Source organism: Phasianus colchicus, chromosome 9, assembly GCF_987193195.1.
Source record: "Phasianus colchicus chromosome 9, bPhaCol1.hap1.1, whole genome shotgun sequence".
Lineage (NCBI taxonomy): Eukaryota > Metazoa > Chordata > Aves > Galliformes > Phasianidae > Phasianus > Phasianus colchicus.
This window is the reverse complement of record NC_143444.1, coordinates 7955933-7975348: the sequence shown is the minus strand read 5'-3', so window position 1 is coordinate 7975348 and position 19416 is coordinate 7955933. Positions and strand designations below refer to the sequence as shown.

Here is a 19416-nt window from a genome sequence, read left to right as displayed (position 1 = left end):
AGATCAAATTTAAAGTTCTAGCAAAAGTTTTACCAAGAGCTCCAACTCAGAACTCTGGCCTACAGTATTACAACCAAGGCAATAAACTACCAGGCAAAGCACATTAAAATCTCTAGTTCATGCTGATTTCAATTTCTCACGCATTAACTTTGTGAGGACCAGAGCTGGAAACAAGGGAACTGTCATGCTTTTCACCTTGCTCAGCTAGGGAGTAGATGAGCATTTTATGACCATTACTAGCCAGCCTTAATTAGCTAAAAATGAAGTTAGAAGCTTGACAGTGGAGTGGTTGACATTTAGCCTGCAGCCCAAGTGTACCACAGTATAACTGTATAGCTGGTGCTATCACAGTTAAGTGAAAACCAAAATTGTTGACACCAGCAATAATGGAAAAACCTGTCAGTAAGTTGCATCCAAGAACGTGCAGTTTTGTCTCCTAGCCCTCAGCAGATAAACATATACAAATGGATAGAGTGACTGTAGCAGACAGATACTTAACAAGCTACTGTAGGGTTAAATGCCTTTTCTGCTTATTGAATTGTGGCTATGGTTTTAAATGCAATAGTTATACACAGGAGTTACAGATCAGAAGAAAAAGTGCTGCAAGAATGAATTTTCAGTAGGTTTATCAGCTTCCATCAGTAAGCCTCTCTAGGCACGAAGATATGCTGAGTTGAGTCTCACTGTATCTGAGAGATTGCTAATTCTGTCAGTAGCATCAGCACTCCAATCAGGTATTGGCTTTGTAGAAACTGTTAAAAAAAAAAAAAAGAACCAGTGGTCATTTACACAGCCTTAAATGACTAAAGCAAATGAATGCAGTCAGATTTGCAGTTGTCTGCAAAATACTTTCTTTTTTAAAAACGATTTTGACCCAGGATATGGAGCAGAAACACTCCCTGCTGCTCTTATTGGAGCCCTCTGACTTCTATAGGAAGCTATTTGTAAGAAACAGGCAGCCTTCATTTTTAAAAGGAAGGCGTTTCTAATAAAGTACCACTATTCTACTTGTCTGGTGTTAGGATAACATGCTGCATGATCATTGAACTCACTTTTATGATCCCATCGCAGTGTGCTGAGGCAATTCCTGTAGAAACTTTCACCAGTTTTGTAGCTGACAAGTGGATCTTAAAGTGTCTGTGGAAGTGGGAATAAAGGCATTCCATAAAGACATCCACCTCTTCCTGAGTGATCTCTCCTGGAGTTTTTTGGACTGTATCCCACAGAGCTTTTACATCCTCAGGGTGAATGGCATATGAAATATCCAGAGGCTGAGGCAGGTGAGGAACAGAGAAAAGCAGTTCCATGGCAGCTGTGTTTTTGTCCACTTTGCATCCAGTCCACATAGCTGCCATCCAAGTGAGATTGAGAGGGCTGATGGCTAAACGACGGAAACAGCAGTCAAAAGTCTTCTGAAACCAACTTCCAACAATGGCTGTGTAACTCTCCGCCCCGTTAACGAGGAACAAAGGTAAACAAGTGAAATTCTCAGGCAAATTCTCTAAGAGATCATCTCCAGCCACACAGCAGAACCATCCTGACCATATCAGCTTCTCTTCTGAGTTTTTTGGGGAAAGTGATGATCTCAAGGAAAGCTGGGAAAAAGAATCACAGAATCATTAAGGCTGAAGAAGTCCACCATGATCATCCAGTCCAACCATCAACCTCTCCCCACCGACCACATCCTTCAGTGCCACATCCCCAGTTTATGATCACTTCCAGTGACAGGCGACTCCACCACCTCCCTGGGCATCCAGCACCTCAACCCAAACAGAACCTCCAGTGGCACAACAGAATCACAGAATTGCAGGGGTTGGAAGGGACCTCCAGAGATCATCGAGTCCAACCCCCCCTGCCAAAGCAGGTTCCCTGCACCAGGTCACACAAGTAGGCATCCAGGCAGTTCTTGAATATCTCCAGAGAAGGAGACTCCACAACCTCCCTGGGCAGCCTGTTCCAGTGCTCAAACCTGAGGCCATTCCCTCATCGCAGGAGGAGAGGCCGACCCCCAGCTCAGCACAGCCTCCTTTCAGGCAGTTGAAGGGAGCAGTGAGGTCTCCCCCGAGCTCCTCTTCTCCACGCTGCCCCATCCCATTCCCTCAGCTGCTCCCATCGGGGCCTCACATCTCTTTAAAACCCCCGCAGCCCGTGGCTGAGCACCCCGGCGCTGTGTCCTTAGCCGGTCCCAGAGCTGTGGGTAGCACCCCGTGCCCCACCTGCACCAGCACGGCGGCGGGGTCCTGCTCGCTGCCCCTCAGCTCGGGCAGGCCGGACATGGCCACCCTGACCCCCAGCTCTCCGTCCACATCCACTGCCAGCCCCTTCTGCTTCTCGGCGGCGATGAAAACGCCCAGCATGCGGGCGTAGTCCTTCAGGTCGGCGCTGGAGAACTTGTACAGAGGGCTGACGCTGTACAGGGTCCACTGCTTGCGCAGCAGGAACGCCGTCTTCTGCGGATCCGCGTCCTCCTAAAAACGAAGGACAGACATCCATTGCAGCGCTGCCCCTCGGGGCTCGGCGGCCTCCGAGGGACGGCCCTACCTGACAACGCGGCGGCAGCAGGCGGCTGCCGGGACTCAGCCCGTAATTCCGCCCGAACAGCGGACCTCGGGACAGCCGCCCGGTGCCGGATGGCCGCCCGCTGCTGGGCAGCGTCCGCATCGCGCCCTCCATCTCTATAGCGGAGCCCGCCGGCCGCCCGCCCGCCATTTGAACGCCCGTCCCGTCGGCCCCCGCGCCGCCCCGCCCCGCCCCGCCCGCCATCTTGGGGGCGGTGCCGGTTGGCTGTCGGCGTTATGGCGGCCGGGCGCGCTGCTGCCTGAGCGGTGCCGTTTGCTGGCATGCTGCGCTTCGTACGCGGCGTGTTGTCTCGGCTGGGTACCGAGCGGGCCCGGCTGAGCAGCGGCCGGGTGCCCCGGGCTCCAGGTGAGCGGGCTGTGAGGGGGTCGGTCCGAATCCTGTCATGGGCGTGTGGTTGAGCAGCGCATCCATCGGCTGTTCCGTGCCTCAGGGCTGAGTGGCACTGCGTGCTGGCTGTCAGCGTGTTCGCACACTGTCTTCCCGAGCCCTCCTTCTGCTCCAGCCTTTAGTGAGAAGGATGGGGGCAGGCTGTTCAGCAGGGTCTGTGAGATAGGGCAAGGAGAAGTGGCTTCAGGCTAAAAGAGGGGAGACTTATCCTGGATGTAAGGAAGGAGTTAGTTATAATAAGGGCATTGGGGTACTGGCACAGGCTGCCCAGAGAGCTGTGGGTGCCCCATCCCTGCAGGCAGCCTGAGTTTCTGTGGTGTTTTTTTTTATATTCTAGATGTCAATAGCTTTGCTGCTCGGACCAACACCTGTGGAGAGCTGCGTGCTGCTCATGTAGGACAGGAGGTCACGTTGTGTGGATGGATTCAGTACCAAAGGTAAACTCAAACCACTGTGAGAACAGAGCTGCTTCATTGGCAGATCCAACATATGCTATAGGCCTGCATTCAGACACTTCTGTGTGCTTTCAGTTACCTTATGCTGTCCCCTTCTAATATGTGTGACTAAACAGTTGGGAACTGTGCCACAGCAGTATTTAACGTTCTAGATTTTGGTATAAATATTAATTGGTCCTCCTTTCATCCCTGTAAACAGCTAAATATCACTACCCTCTTTGTATGTAGGAGTAAGTAAATAGTATTTAAAGCAGTTCAGACAGCTTTTAGTTTCTTTTTTTATGGATTTCTTAGATTGTTTTTCAATTTAAGCAAAATATATTTTCTACTGTAGCATCTAATGATGCATCTTTAAAGTATGCATGCTTTGCTTGAAAAGGATATGCTAAGAGAAATTAGCAAGCAGAGGATAAAATATCAGTTCCAACAACTTGCCATAGGTGGTGTTAAATAACCTCTCCTGTTGGAGCTGTGCATTTGTCAAATGCAGACTGAAAAGCTTGCTTGTATTGTAGCTCTTAATTGTTGTGTTCCTGGATACGTGCTAGTAAAAAGGAGGTATGTCCTATGGTTTTGAGCAGAATAATTCCCATCAAAAGTGGCCTTTTGTGCTGCAGTGGGACCACCTTTTATCCAGCACTGTTCTGCAGTGATGGTCAGCATTGGTTGTGTGAGGCCAGCATGAGCATCTCTGAGCAGTTGTGGGTGGGAGCAGTGCTGTGATTATTGCAGTGAGATTGTTTGGCTTTTGCCTTTAAACATAGGGTATGTTTCATAGGGCAGTTCAAGCATAACAGCAGCTGCCACTATTGTATCTAAGGAGATTGCTATTTGTGATGCTTGGTCTAGGAGTGTGAATTGCTCATGTCAAACTCATGAGAGTAGCACTCTGCTGCCTGTTAGATGGTTGTGAGTTTTCTTTTTGTTGTTTTCTTGACAAAATCCATGTGAACTTCAGTTCTGTTGCTCACCTAAATGTGTTTATCTGAATCAAGTTTCTCAGCAGGAAATCTCTGGAAATTACCTGTGTTTGTAAACCATGCTCTCTGTGATTTAATGTTCAAATTAAGATACTGCATCTTCTGGTTATTTGCACATTGTGACTGGATAAAATCTGAATCCAGTTGTTCAGATCAGATTCAGATGTGTATGTTTCTGGAACATTTTAAGATATTAATAACAAGATACAGACAATAACTTGTCACCACATACATTGACTTAAAAAGCAAAAGATGACTGGATTTTGACAGAACTCTTTTCCCTTTTGTGTTCTTTGTTGTGGATCAGACAAGGCCTGTTCCTGGTTTTGAGGGATTTCCAGGGACTCACCCAGATCATCATTCCACAGGATGAAGTAAGTGCTACCTAAGTATGAGCTTGTGTGCAGCAGAAATTGAGGTCAGAACAAGATACTTAGCCAGAGAGCCCTGTGATGCTGCAGAAGGACTGCTAGTACTGTTTCCTCTGGTTTTATGACCACTGGTCCCAGATTCAAACGGACAATTTAAAAATAAGGCATGGTGCTTTAGAGTTTTTGGCATCTCCTTGCAGGCACATTCTCATGTGAGGAAGCTCCTGTCCAATGCCCCAGTGGAATCTGTTGTGCGAGTGACTGGCATTGTGTCTTCTCGGCCCCCAGGCCAGGAGAATCTGGTGAGTATGCTGGGGTCTCTCAAGGTTTTTATTCCTTTGGAGGTGAAGAGCACTGGGCAGTGGGGTTACAGTTGTTTATGTGTGTCATAGCTTTGCCACAGGCAGTTTTATTCTGTGCTGTATGTCAGCCTATCCTCAGAGATTGTGAGGCAGCAGTAACTGCTGTGACAAACAGATTAAGAAAAGCCACATTATAGAAACCCAGAATTAAATTCTACTCTTTGAAAGGATAACGAGAACCAGGGAAAAACTAACTTTACAGCCTTTCAAATTATGGTAGAGATCACTTTTTTTTTCTCCTAAAAACAAGTATTGTCACTGTCTTCTGCAGTTAAGTGATGACCTTTTTCTCTCTCAATAGATTCCTCTTTCTCATTGTATAAGAAACAAAGATTTAATACTGCTTTTCTTTTAAAAGTGCATTGTTTAGTCCTCATTGTAATCAGCTGTAGATAGCCTGTCAGGATTGTCAGTATCCTGCATCATTGGCAGACCTGGAAAGAAAACACCGGGTTTATAACTGTGGGTGTGTTGTTATGTTTGTTCTTTTTTTCTATAATCACTTACAGATGTCCATAAGGGATGCTGTCTTCAAACTGTGATGTTTGTTTTAATCACTTATTTTGTCAGAAGTTTGTGTATATTTTCCCTGCTAAATAAAGAGTTCCAAAGGATGAAATGAATCTCAGTGTGGCACAGTGTTCAGTGGGGGAGGCTGTCTGCTTTCCCTCAGGAAAAGAATACTAATTCTGAGAACTGGTGTTCAGAACTGGAAATTCTGAGAAGTTCCTCCCAGGTTGCCTTTTTGGACTTTTATTGAAGGCAGATGTACTCTAAAATTCATTCTGTGTGATTTCACTGAATCTAAAGGAACTACTGTTTTATCCAAGTGTATGTGCCCTACCAGGATCTGTTAGATGCTCCTCTGTGCTCAGCATGTCACTAAAGCAGAAAGTAAAAGGAAAAGCAGTGTTATTTCTTGTAGAGATGGATATGCTGCTAGAAGAGAACACACAGTTTTGAGTGAGCTGGCTTGTATTTTTTCTGAGCGGGAGGAAAATCTAGGAGAGATCTGTACTTGAGAGAAGTTCTGAGTTACACTGTACTAAAAGGCAGAGAGGCTAATTATATGAATTGGGTTTGGTTTGATCCACTGATCACTCTAAGTTTTGAATCTGTTCTTTTTCTTGCCTTTTTCTGCAGAAAATGCCAACAGGGGACATTGAAGTCAAGGTGGAGACTGCAGAGGTTCTCAACTTTTGCAAGAAGCTGCCCTTTGAAATCAAAGATTTCATCAAGGTGTCTGCATTCTTCCCTTGTACTAAGGCAGTGGATTTTCAGTAAATCAGGAATTTGCCCAGGGTGATAGCAAAACATCTGTGAGAGCATCTGATTCGTCCCAGCTGTGCTTTAGAAGAAGGGTGTGTGTATTGTTAGTGGGGAGGTGACATTTCTAATTGAACTTATGCAGAAAACGAGGCTCGAATGTTTCCAGTGCAGAGAGTTTTAAAATGCCACACTAAGAACAGATGGGAGAGGGAAAAGTGCAAGAAATTCAGGCTGTGCTAGCTTTTCTTGAATGTGAAAGAGAATCTGCCAATGCAATACTGTGTTTTAAGGCAAGCATGCTTAGTTTTATCTGGGTGAGTAGCTAGTTGGCCAGAGGATTTTCTTCAGTGAGTACGCAGTCTTATAAAAGGTTATTCTTAGTGTAGTCTCTGTGGTGTATGCAAGGCATTGCTGTTAAGTTCTGACTGTATGACTTTTACATAGGTGTAAGAACTGGGAGAACTACGTGCTGTTCCTTCCCTGTTACATCTCCTGGGCAATTCCCACCATCTGCAGTAGCTTAATTTTCCTATCTGTGATAAGTGTGTATCACCATTTGGTTGTTCCTTTAGGCATATGTGTGATACTGCTTGTCTGCTTAAAAGCCCCAGGGATCACTACAGTCTGTCAGAGTGGAGCCAGAATTAAGAGGGCTGAAATTAAGATTTTCTGAGGCAACTCCTGGTGCAGAATGGGTGTTTGTCTTTTTTCTTCTAAAAAAACCCAATGATCATGCATTGGAGACTCTCTCAGTGTGCTCTTTCTCCATGCTGTGGGTTATGCGTGGGTCGTGGCAATAGAACAGTATCCTTTTTCAGCTTTTCCCCTTTTTGTTCTATGGCTTCATTGGACATGCAGTTTGAGTTTTGTTTTTTTTTCCCCAGAAATCAGAAGCCTTGCGCATGCAGTATCGCTACTTGGACCTGCGCAGCTCCCAGTTACAGCACAACCTGAGGCTGAGATCCCAGGTGGTGATGAGGATGCGAGAGTACCTGTGTAACCACCATGGTAAGCAAAGTGCTTGAAGAACAGTGTGTAGCAAACAGATTGTAGAGTTTTTCTGCTCTTATTGCTAGGAGAGAGTGCCAAACAACTTTAAACTCCAGACTGTTCTCACTTGGGAAGGACACGTTGCTTGTAGTGGGAGACTTAAAGTGATGTCAGCAGGTCTAAAGAACAAAGGATGTTGAAATATCTTAGCTTGCCACAAAGCAGTTGTTTCAAATGAGCTATGTCCAGAATTTGAAGTGATCAAAGGCATTTTGCAAATAGTTTCCCTCTTTTGGTCATCCAACTTGAGGCGTATTAAAGAGATGAATTTCTTGTAGAATTTATGTTTGTCTTAAAATCAGGAAGCCCTTCTTAAAAAACCAAAGCCTAGTTCAAAATGGATAGAGAATTAACGGTTTCTTTGCCAGTTCGGAGTTCTGTCTTCAACAGTTCTGGCAGAGCTTTGGGGAAGCTCAGCTTTTAAAACTGTCAGTGCATAAGTTATTCTTAAAAACAGCAAAGTCTGGAGATTTGGAGAGGCTGCATGGTGTGCTCCATTACCTCTTCAGCTGACTAACAAATCCTTCTCTAGCCTACTTTGTGTCATACTTGTTCTTGTCCCTGCTCTGAGCATATTCTGTGTTTGTTCCTCAGGGTTTGTGGATGTAGAAACACCAACGCTCTTTAAGAGAACCCCAGGGGTATGTATTCTATTAGTAATGTATTTTAGCCTCCTGCAGTGGCATAGGCAGTTCATGGTTGAATTACAGTCACTTGCCACTCAACCTTCATTACTTCCCCTTGCTAACAGCTTGTAGGTCAGTTTCTGATACAGTGCATTGATCCTTGTAATAGTCGAGGGAACGGAAGGGTAGAAGTGGCACCTTATGTCTTGACTTTAAACCTTCAACTGCCACGAAAGAATAAAGCTTCTATCTTGTAGACTACAGTGAATGCAAGTCCTGTCCTGGCAAAGACTGTTTTTGTGGGGCTTTTTTTAGCATTTATCTCTTAACCAGTAGCTTACTGCAGTGGCACTATGAAGGCATTTCAGTTTCCGAATTTATATTTCTTTCTTTCATTTCCAAAATAATTACAGAGAAGAGCTGTAGGCCAGGAATTGTTGGTGCAGCTACCATATCAAATTCTTGCATTTAAATCCCTATCATGAGTGGTTTATTATGCATTAGTCTTGCTGATTAAGAGGTGGAGAATTCTCCTTATGGTTACTTCAGACCAAGCTAGTTAGCAGAATGTTTAATATAGAAACAGCAGTTACATCAGAAATAGGCTGTTATGATAGGGAAAATAGGTCCTTTCCTCTTGCACCTCACAGTTGTGCTTTTAGCCTAGAATTTCTAGATTTAATTCTGAAAAATAGCTTTGAGGCTCTGTAATTGCCCAATCCAGTCTACCAATAATGATACTGTACACCCAGTTTCTCCATTAGATGCGTATATCAGACTTAAGTCCTGTATGTGTCCAAGCTGTTGATGCTAGATCTGATTCAGTAGTTGAGCAGAGCTCTATCTGTGGTAGATGTATCCTTGTGGCTGGAGCAAAAGATGGCAAATCAAAGTGTTTTGCAAGGACACAAGTCTTCCTGAGTCTTTTTGTCACTTCTCTGCTTCCTAATGCTGAGAGAAGGAATATCCCCACTTTATATTTCATATGTCCTTCTCTCAGAGCTGAACAAATTGTTGCTGCATTTATTTCTAGGTCTGAACATGGCCTAACTGAGATTAAAACCCAAAGTCTTGTGTGAGGCAATAGAGAGCAGGAAATGGCAGGGAAGCAGAAGTGGACCCAGCCTTCAGGAGATGATTAAAGATTTACCAGATGTTACAAAAGGTCTCTCCACTTGCTCATTTCCAAGCACTATTTTATAGGGTGTTCATACAACTCTGTTTGGGTCACTTGAGGAAGCACAGAAGTGACCTGTGTTCCACTTAGCTCTGCTGCCAGAGGCAGGAGCAAGAAAAAGATAGTATTTGAGCTTATTAGCTCCCTGATGCTCAGAGAAGGAATACCCCCACTTTCAACACACATCTGTAAGGTGAAGTAGTAATACTGCACATATGCTTGGGTGGGATTTGTGTTGCAGACATGCTGAGGCAGCAGTCAGTCCAGATTGTGGTAGATGAGCAGTTTGCAGACTTGAACAGACTACAGTCTGTTAAAGTGACAGGCTGATGTATCTCTTCTTTCATTAGCTGCTGGTCCTTTTATAGTGATCTTCCAGCTACCTATGGAATTCTGTAGCCTGCACATGTCTCCTTCAGTTCTGTTGCAGCCTTGGTACAAGGTGGATTTATTAGGCAAAAGCAGTGGGCAAGATGACAAAAACATAACAGTTCCTTCACAGGATCTAGAATAAAGACTTGACCCTACTAACCCAAACACAGCCACATAAGTGCTGATTTCAGCAGTTCTGGTGCAAGCTCATGGCTCACTTGTCTACAATTTTGAAGGTAGAGGTCCAGAACTACAACACCAGCCTCTGAATTTCAGTGCTTAGCTTGGCTGCCTATGTAAACGGGGCACCTATTCCATTATCCTTCTGCAAAGCTTTTGAACCCCTTTATAATTTTCCTCATCTTTGACATTGCAAAGATTTTGAAAATAAAAAGTTCCTAGAATGAAGTAAACCTATAGTAGGGGGAGAGGCTGCAGTATGACCTCATGCTATCAAACAAAAAGTAATCTGGAAGGAAGCATGATGTAGAGTGCTTCCATTGAAGCATTTGTGTTGATTACTAGGTGGAGCAGTTGTAGAAAATGGCTTACCTCTCTAGGTCAGGTATTTAGATGAAAGGTTCAGTAACCTTTTCTTTCAAGTCTTGTTATCTTTATAAACTTTATGCTTTTGCCATTCTGTGTTTGATTTTTTTTCCTTTCCCAGCTTTTCTTGCTTGGAATGTTAAAGCTGAATTTTTGGAAAGAGAAGTGGGGAAGGAAAGTGGCCTGAGGCCACTGGTGTGCTGGGTATATTCAGGTGGCTTTCTCTCAGCTGGGAGCAGAGGCTGCTTACTTGCTGAACTTCTTTCTCATGTCAGGGGGCAAAAGAATTCCTTGTGCCCTCCAGGGAAGTGGGCAAGTTCTACTCTCTGCCTCAGAGTCCTCAGCAGTTCAAGCAACTCCTGATGATTGGAGGCCTGGACAGGTAAGAGTTACTTAGGCTGCCATTCTCTGCATGCACTGTCCAGGGTTTGCTTGCTTTGATGTGTTAGAGACTTCTCCAGGAACTTACTGCCAAGGGTTTTGTTTCAAAGAGAGATCCTTAAATACTTGCATTTTTTGCTAAGCCAATCTCATTAGCAATAATACCTTCCAGTAAGAGTAATCTTATGTCTTTTTGATGGTTGAAATCTTTGCTATTTTAAATGGAAACCTGATCGTAAGCACAAATGTAGGAATAAGCTTTGCAGAGACAGTCTGCCTGAAGGACAGAAAATCTGTCAGAGTACACCTCACCTGGGAACCTTGGGAGGGTATGGCTGGAGATGGGTACAGCTGCTGGTATGGTGCTTCCAATCAAAATTCCATGCATTGAAGGAAATGGCAGCAATCAGGACTGTGATTATCTACTACATAGGGAGCAGAGCAGTCTTTTTAATGATCAGTTCTGTAGCCATAATTTAATTTAAGGTACCTTTAATTGTTATCTAAGTATAAGTACTCTTGCAGATACTTCCAGGTTGCTCGCTGCTACCGTGATGAAGGCTCACGGCCTGACAGGCAGCCAGAATTCACTCAGGTAACCAATTTGCACTGCCTTTCACCCTCCCCTTCACCCAAACAGCTTGTGGGTATTCTTATCTTCTGAAGGCTAAGTATCTGTTGGTCCTTGTCCTGTCTCAGGGGTGTGAAATGCTGTTCTATGTGTGTTTTGCAGCCACAGCCCCTTGCAGTCAGTTTGGGATGTGAACAAAGTCATAACTGTCCTTGGTTGACTTCAGTCTCAGGTGCTGATGAGTTGATGTGGGAATTGTGTTGCAGCAGTGGTGGTGCTTGATGATGCATTTCTGCTCCTGTCCTGCAGAGCTGGGCATCCCTTACATCAGCTTTAACACCCAGGCAGAGTTAGCTGTGTCAGTTCAAGGCTTCTCTGTTCATCCTTGTCATCATTACCTCATTTAGTACTCTGAAGAGATTGTTGCCTGAGTCATCATGCTGTAAAGAGATCGTAAACACACCCTCAGTCTAACGTAGTCATGCCATGACTTAATGTTGTATATTGTTTCCCTTTATGCTGGCTTGATAGTCTAAGAGTTTCTGCAAGTAGAAGTGCAGAGGCAAAAACTAGCTAATGTGGAATCTCCCTCTTTTTTTTTTCTCTTTTCAGATAGATATAGAGATGTCATTTGTAGATCAAGCTGGGATCCAGAGGTTGATAGAGGGCCTTCTGCAATATTCCTGGCCTGAGGAAAGAGGCCCCATTACAACTCCTTTCCCTTCCATGACATATGAGGAGGCACTGGCTGACTATGGGACTGATAAACCAGACACTCGCTTTGGGATGAAGGTGTGGGTTTGCGTGCTGGAAACTTGCAGCTTTTATTCTTTCTGGTAGTGTTCTAAGAATAATCTTTGATTAAATTGTATGTATGTGGTTAGCAGAATTCTTAATCCTGTAATATACCAAAGGAGTCTCTTGGGTTTTCCAGGCCCTCTTACATTTTTGTCTGTGTAGTCATCAGTCTTCTGATGGTTATTCAAACTTGGCCCCATTCATTTCTTTCTGTGACCCTTTTGATTTCTCTGAGCAAGGAAATGGTGTCCCAAAGTGTTGCTTTTGAAGGCAATAAGACGCAGCCATGTGATTTTTTTTTTTTTTGCTTCATGTTTTTACCACAACAGCTTTTTCCTGTGCTCTCTCCTTGCTTAGATCGTGGATATCAGTGATACTTTACGAAGATTGGACATTGGGTTTGTGCAGAATGTGCTCAGTTACCCTCACAGCACTGCCAAGGCCATTTGTATCCCTCAGGGAGTGGTAAGTGATGCTTTTACATGCTGCGTACACTTGTGAAATAAAATACCAACTTGAATTCTTTTGTTGGTATGGAAATGTTCCCTGCTATGACTGGGAGAGCAGCCTCCTTCAGGGAGCTCAGGGTTGCTTGTGATTGACGTCAGGTTGGGCAGGGTGTTGTTACAACTGGGAAATGGAGATGATCAGGCGATGGGAAGAATATATTGTCCTCATGAAGGCCAGGAAGAGAACAGAGCTTCAAGGTCCCTTGGAGATGGGGAAGCCTCTTGGGGCTTTGGCTTGCTTTTGTCAAGGATGGCATCTGAATAATAAATTTGCCCTCTGGGGAGAGATTGAAATAGAATCAGGTATGACACAGCACTGTTCTGGACTGATAGGAGAAAGGTCAGCTAGTTTGCATGCCCGTCTCATGATTGCTTTTGTTGCGTTTCTGGGCACTTCTCATGTAAGGAAAATGCCACAAATCAAACCCACAGCTGACAGTAGTTGGAGAACTATCTTTGGCCTATATTAACAGGGAAGCAAATTTAACTCTGGCTGTGGATGTCTTTGCAGCATAGGCAGTAAGGGGAAAAAAGTATTCCCTGAACAATTATGCTTAGGGAATAGAATAACATGAATCTGCATGATTTTTTTTTAAACTGGAGCAGGCTTCCCAGGGCGTTTGGTCATGTCAGCAAGACTACCAGTGCACAAGAAGCATTTAGACAATGCTGTCAAACACAGGGTTTGAATTTTGGGTGATTCTTTGTAGAGCCAGGAGTTGGATTCAGTCATCTTTGTGATTTCTTTCTGATTCCATGAGTAGGACTTCAGGGAGAATTTTGGTAGAAAACACAAGTTACTGTCTTCCCACGAGAGGGCACTAAAGATGTGCATTTGCAAAATAAAAGTGGAGTTTCAAGCCTCTCTACCTTTAAAATATATTTTCTTAAAGATCAGGAATGTCTACTGCATTCCTTTGCATGTGAGGATGAGCCTGGTTGGTTTCTTGCTGTTATTCCTCCACACTGAGCTATATTTTCACCATGTTTGGTAGAGTGTTAAAAAAATTTGTTCCTGCTCTGTAATCTGTAGGCTAGAGGTAATTAATTGGCATGGTCTCCCACTGCTGACCAGCTATGTCTGATCTGTGGGTAAGGAGAAAACCTGCAACTTGCCCCTTTCTGAAAGCAGTCCTTGGAGAAAACACTAAGCTGCCATGAGTCCAGTGCCATGAGCCCACTCTTGTTCCACAGTTCTTGTTTCTATCACAGGTTCTTGAACTACTAGAAACAAATGAACACGAGATGCTTGGAAACGGTAGATTTAAATTCTGGCAGGGCTTCCTGTAGATCTTGCTGCTCTAATGTCTTTTCTTGCTTTTTCCTCAGAGATATCTTAAAAATAAAGATTTGGAATCTTTAAAGGCGGCTGCAAAATCCCAGTTCAACCAGGTGAGACAGCAACACTGCTGGAATGTTACAAGTGGTGAATGATAAGCTGTATAAAGGCACTTGTAGGCAGAGGAGGGTAGAGGAGAATTTTTAATAATAATAAAGGCTTATTACTAAGAACCTTATTTGAAAAGAGTTGATGAGAGGGCAGCACTGACATGAACATATTCTTTCTACTGATCTTGCAATAGGAAATCATGGATGTTATCTGCAGGCCTGATGGGAGCTTGAAGTCTTTGCTCACCAAGTTTCTTAGTGAGGAGCAGCAGTCAGAGCTCATCCAAGCGCTGAACATGCAGGTGGATGATGTGGTACTGCTGGCAGCTGGAGACCACAAGCGAGTGGTAGGAAGCATTTCTGGGTTTCTATGATAGTTGAATGTTGCTGTTGGCTTTGAAATTTCCTGTCCTTTGTCTAATACCTCTGATCACTAAAATAGATCATAGAGTCATAGAATGGCCTGGGTTGAAAAGGACCGCAATGCTCATCCAGTTTCAACCCTCTGCCATGTGCAGGGTCACCAACCAGCAGACCAGGATGCTCAGAGCCACATCCAGCCTGACCTTGAATGCCTCCAGGAATGGAGCATCCACAACCAACCTGGACAACCTGTTCCAGTGTGTCACCACCCTCTGTGTGGAAAAACTTCCTCCTGATATCTAACCTGAACCTCCCATGTCTTAGTTTAAAACCATTCCCTCCTGTTCTATCACCCTCATAAGTAGTCATTTCCCCCTCCCATTTATACTCTCCTTTCAAATATTGGAAGGCCACAATAAGGTCTTCCCAGAGCCTTCTCTTCTAATTCCTTGTTTCTTTGCATCTGAAGCTACATCAGCAACAAATAATGCATGAAGTGTACCTATTGCTTTTGTTTCTCTCCCAGTTATATTCTGGGAAGAGTTTGTAACCAAGATGAAGGCTGGAATGTAAAATAGGATGAAATTGGTACCACTTCTCTCAGCTCAACTTACTTAAAGCACTTAACAGAGACTAGAAAACAAGGACACCTAGGTAGCTGTCTCCTGTAAGCAGATGGTAAGAGTGAAACATGGCTGCTTATTAGCAGAGGGGATAGGAGATTCTGTCCCTAACCTTCTCTTTATTCCTGCCAGTAGATGTTGCCTTCCAGACATTCTTTTGTGTATGGTGTCATGTTCTGCATGATCACCAAAACTGTCACTTCTTTCTGTGCCTTCATTTCTCTGTCTTCAAAGTGAGGATATTACCTATGATCCCCTATTAATCCATGCTTATGTAGAACTTGAGGTCAGTCTAGGAGGATGTTTTGTGAGGATGGAATGTGGAAGAAAATGAACTTTTCCAGCTTCTACTCAGCCTTTTTTTTATTTTTTGTCAAATCCTGGAGCTGCTGCTGCCTTGGCAGGAAGGTGATATTTTTTTTAGGAGACAAGGCAAGAATGTTTTTGCTGCAACAGCACAGTACAGCTAATACTGTATGTGATGCTGCTGTTACAAAAAACTCTTTCCCTGGATGGTATACGAGCAACTTCCCTGGCAGTAAAACTTCCCCTTCTCATTAGCTCCTTTCTTTTCTGCAGTGCTCTGCATTAGGAAGCCTACGGCTGGAAAGTGCTGACCTCCTGGAGGCAGCTGGGATGGTACTGCGGGATCCTGCAGCTCTTCACTTCCTCTGGGTGGTGGATTTCCCACTTTTCCTCCCCAAGGAAGAGAATCCCTCTGAACTGGAGTCTGCTCATCACCCCTTCACTGCCCCTCATCCTTCAGATACCAACCTCCTCTATTCTGACCCCACAAAGGTAACTAACTTCATGCCTGTTGTGTTGGCCCTCTTATAGCTTTGTGTTGTGGAAAACTAGGTACCTATCTGTTTGAAAGGTACAACTTTGAGATTACTCTGAATAACAACCAGCATCCAGGTGCCCCTGACAAAAGGAGCTTGTTGGAAGCAGTTGCTTAAGGTGAGAGATCTTGTATTCTGACCCATGTTGCTTCAAGTTTGCAAAAGAACATGCATTGTTCCAGTTGCTGTTCAGCAATGTGCCACCCTGAGGTGACATGCACCTGTGTCAGCAGCAGTCCATGCTTCTGTTAGGACTGATATTTGAACTGGAGCTTTTTCTATGCTTAGGCTTGGGATCTATCAGGTCTCAGCATGGAGCCTGAATTCTGGATGGATGCTGTTAAAATGGCAATGACAAAGCCACAAAAGAAGAGATGTGCCCGTGTGATTTCTTTCATATTTTTGCTGGAGCTGGAACCAGGAGAGGAATGTTGGCAAGACTTGAAGTCTGCCTTGCTCTGTGTTTACTAATAGGACTTCATAAAAAATAAACTCTCAATCATTTCCTTTCTCTTTGATTATGTTGTGATCTATATGTTTGTTATTCTTAAGTTTGGAATCTGTTACCCCTCCCCCCAGTGGAATTCAGTGGAGAACTTTATCCTCAGTGTTTGGACCTTCCTTCCTTTGTGAATTACAAGGCTGCATTGAGAGAGTGGTATTGCAGTACGTTATGTCTTTATTTGCAGCATCTTTGTATGTGTGCTGGTTGGCATTAAATGCCATTGGGTCCCAGATTTTCTAAGGTGCTTGTTGATTTCTTTTCCCAGGTCCGTAGCCAGCATTATGACCTTGTGCTGAATGGCAGTGAAATTGGAGGTGGCTCTATCAGAATTCATAATGCAGAACAACAGCGTTTTGTACTGGAGAAAGTGCTGAAGGTAACACCTCCAGATGTCTCCCAGCATCCTCTTAGAGTTTTAAATGACTGCTCCATCTATATATCTGCTTCAAATTCCGGAGAAACATGAGTGTCCTTCTCAGAAAAACAGCCCCTAGAGATGGATTACTCCATCATACCATCATCTTATGCTGCTAATAGGAAGAGCATTGTTTGTTCAGTAATGTTTCTTATGTAACTTTGCAGGAGGACTCAGAGGTGCTTTCCCATCTGCTTGAGGCTCTGGAATTTGGAGCTCCTCCTCATGGAGGAATTGCTTTAGGTGAGTGCTTTGCAACTATCCAGAATGCAAGTGTCTTGTGGCTTTCTTATGGTATATTAGATTTGAGAATAAGCCTCATTTGTTAGCAAAAGCCCTGTCTCCTCCTGACAGAGATGGCTGATTTGGTTGTGCAAAAAAGCAATAACCAACATGCTTCCATCTCTGTGGCTACTTCATGGAAGAGACCAGAGCTCTTGCAACCAAGTACAGAATGTTTTGGTGTTCCTCCCCAGCATTATAATGTGTTTTGGTTCTTCTGCAAGGACCAAATCACCTGTTAGTTAGCATCTGAGGACAGTTCTTATCTACTGTTCTACAAACAGCATGTTATTAACATTGAGTCATCTTAATTCTTCCTTTGCAGTCAGTACAGGATCTCTGTACTGCACCCCCAGAGGCATGGGATGGTATGGTACTACTTCATGCCCTGGGTTACTGCCACAATCTCAGCCTTTCCTTCAATCTCACTTCCCTTCTACCTTCTGTTTCATTCACTTATTCAGAGACTTAAACTGACAGTAAGTGAATGCTGTCAAGTTAGGTCTCTGATCTGTCTCAGCATGGGCCTGATGGATACCTGCTCACAGCAGTGCAGTGTACACAACAGGGAGAAATGACATCTCAGGAGTCACAGGGAGTGTGAGGAGGCAGCAGCACTGACCTAGATTGGCTTAAGCTATTGTGGAATGGAATCTTAAGAAGTCATTACAGCACTGTGTACAGTGTTGCAGGAATGTCAGTTTGTTTTCCTAGAATCTTTCAGGTTTTTGTTTAAACAGCAACAAAAGAGCACTTTAACTTGCTGTCTTCAAATGTGATTTTCCTCTATCCGATTGCTCAGAGGCTATTACTTCTGAATTCCTCCTGGTTGTTCTAGTCCTTCAGAACTGACTGACCAAGAGCTTTGAGCAGTTAAACAGAGCCCTGACAATGCTTAGTGGCTCTGGCATTGTTATGCTGCTTTTGAAAAGGCACTGTCTCTGTCTTGCAGTCTTTGATATGTCACAGAATTTTTTGTAACATTGAAAAGCTTTATTTTGCTAGGCTCATCTGCTGTCTAGGCGTCTCTGTTTCTCTCTTTACTGGTTGAGGGTAATATTTTTTTTCCCCCCTTATTTACTTCAGTTTTATTCTTTAAGTCTGGCAGTATTACCTACTCCCACCTTTCTGATTTTCTGAATCAGAGAAACTAACGCAGGACCATAACTTAAGTGATTCATCAATTTGTTTTCTGCTTCCAGGACTTGACAGGCTCATCTCTCTCATCGTTGGCTCTCCAAGTATCCGAGATGTCATTGCTTTTCCTAAATCATTCAGAGGACGGGACCTGATGGGCAATGCTCCAGACTATGTCACTCCAGAAGAATTAGAGCCATATCACATCCACGTTTCGTGGCCTGCTGCAGAAACAGAAGCGAAAAAAAACTGACTTGTCACAAGTGATGTGAATTGAGCTGTTAAGCAGAGATGCTTCTAACTTCTAAATACCAAAATTCAGTTTAAAAAACATCAACTGTTATGGGGGGACCGACGGAGTACAACCCCACTGCAGTTTCACAATAGAATGGGGAACAGATATAATAGCTCCCCTGATAGGAATTCACCTGTGGGTTGTCAGTGGAAGGGAGAAGTAGGAAAGTGAAAAGGAAAATGCCCATCATTTTAGCTTAGGTTATCGAGACTGTTACCTTCAGATACAACACCCCAAAGGCAAGGTGATTTATTAATTTTCCACTTTCCAGTTTGCACGTGTAAACTCTTCTCCCTGAAATCTAAAGGAGGCAGTGTACCAGCTTCTCTGGAAAATGATCCAGTATTCCTGATAATCACTGAATCTCTAGCTGAGAACTGTTACAGCAGAGTGATGCCATGCTGAGTAAAGAACCTAACGAAGCTTCAGTGCATCCAACAACTTGTGTCATGCTGGAGGATACTTGATCATACAGAATTTGCCATGGGGAGTTGTACTCAAGTGTTCCCTGTTAAAAGCAGGGAGAGGAGGAGGTGTGGTATTTGCAGCAGTTGTCCTTGTAATATTCATCAAACAGGAGATGATGTGTCTTTGGGGCCTGTGGTCCTGCCACTTTCAGAGCATCAGTTCTGAAGTTTGTATCCTTTGTAAATAAAGTTTGTCTAGCAGTTTGGTTTTGTCTGAGCTTGGATTTGCACATCTTTGATTGGAAACAAGCTGGAAATCTGAGTTAGAACAAAATGTTACACACCACCTTGTGAGAGTTATTGCAGTGATAAAATGCCCTTAACATTTAAGCAGTGATCAGAGCAAGGCGATGTTAGATGACTTCTTCAGAGGATGGTGGATTTTGCTATTTACCTTTTTTTACTGATAGTGAGAATAAATGGAATTTAAACTGAATTTGCTTAAGAGTCATCTGTGTTTCTAAAGTAGGGATTATCAGAGGCTCCTTTGAAGACATGAAAGCATAAAAAACCAGTTTTTCTGAGAAGTTCTTCACTCCCCCAGACCATTATATATAGTAAGCATAAATGTAATGTGCTCAGCTTTTTTAATTGTCGAGTAAGGGATATTCTGTCTCTTGGTAAGGACTGCAAAGGCAAATGCTGTTTACATCTGAAGAGTCCC

The 19416-nt window shown here is 43.8% G+C and overlaps 2 protein-coding genes across 2 annotated transcripts; one reads left to right on the top strand and one right to left on the bottom strand.

Annotated features, from left to right (window-relative positions):
* Nucleotides 1-85: 85 nt before the first annotated feature.
* On the bottom strand, nt 86-2763 carry CENPL (centromere protein L). The gene is made up of 4 exons (XM_031595641.2): nt 2542-2763; nt 2217-2468; nt 1053-1595; nt 86-752 (listed from the first exon to the last, which is right to left on the bottom strand). The coding sequence occupies exons 1-4, from the start codon at nt 2761-2763 to the stop codon at nt 681-683; spliced, it is 1089 nt and encodes a 362-aa protein (XP_031451501.2). The 3' UTR covers nt 86-680.
* Nucleotides 2760-19188, top strand: DARS2 (aspartyl-tRNA synthetase 2, mitochondrial). Its single transcript, XM_031595634.2, has 17 exons — nt 2760-2925; nt 3305-3404; nt 4710-4776; nt 4974-5075; nt 6279-6374; nt 7289-7412; nt 8049-8095; nt 10451-10557; nt 11082-11151; nt 11740-11919; nt 12283-12390; nt 13764-13826; nt 14018-14170; nt 15389-15607; nt 16422-16532; nt 16739-16814; nt 18056-19188. The coding sequence occupies exons 1-17, from the start codon at nt 2841-2843 to the stop codon at nt 18241-18243; spliced, it is 1896 nt and encodes a 631-aa protein (XP_031451494.2). The 5' UTR covers nt 2760-2840; the 3' UTR covers nt 18244-19188.
* The last annotated feature ends 228 nt before the right edge of the window (nt 19189-19416 follow it).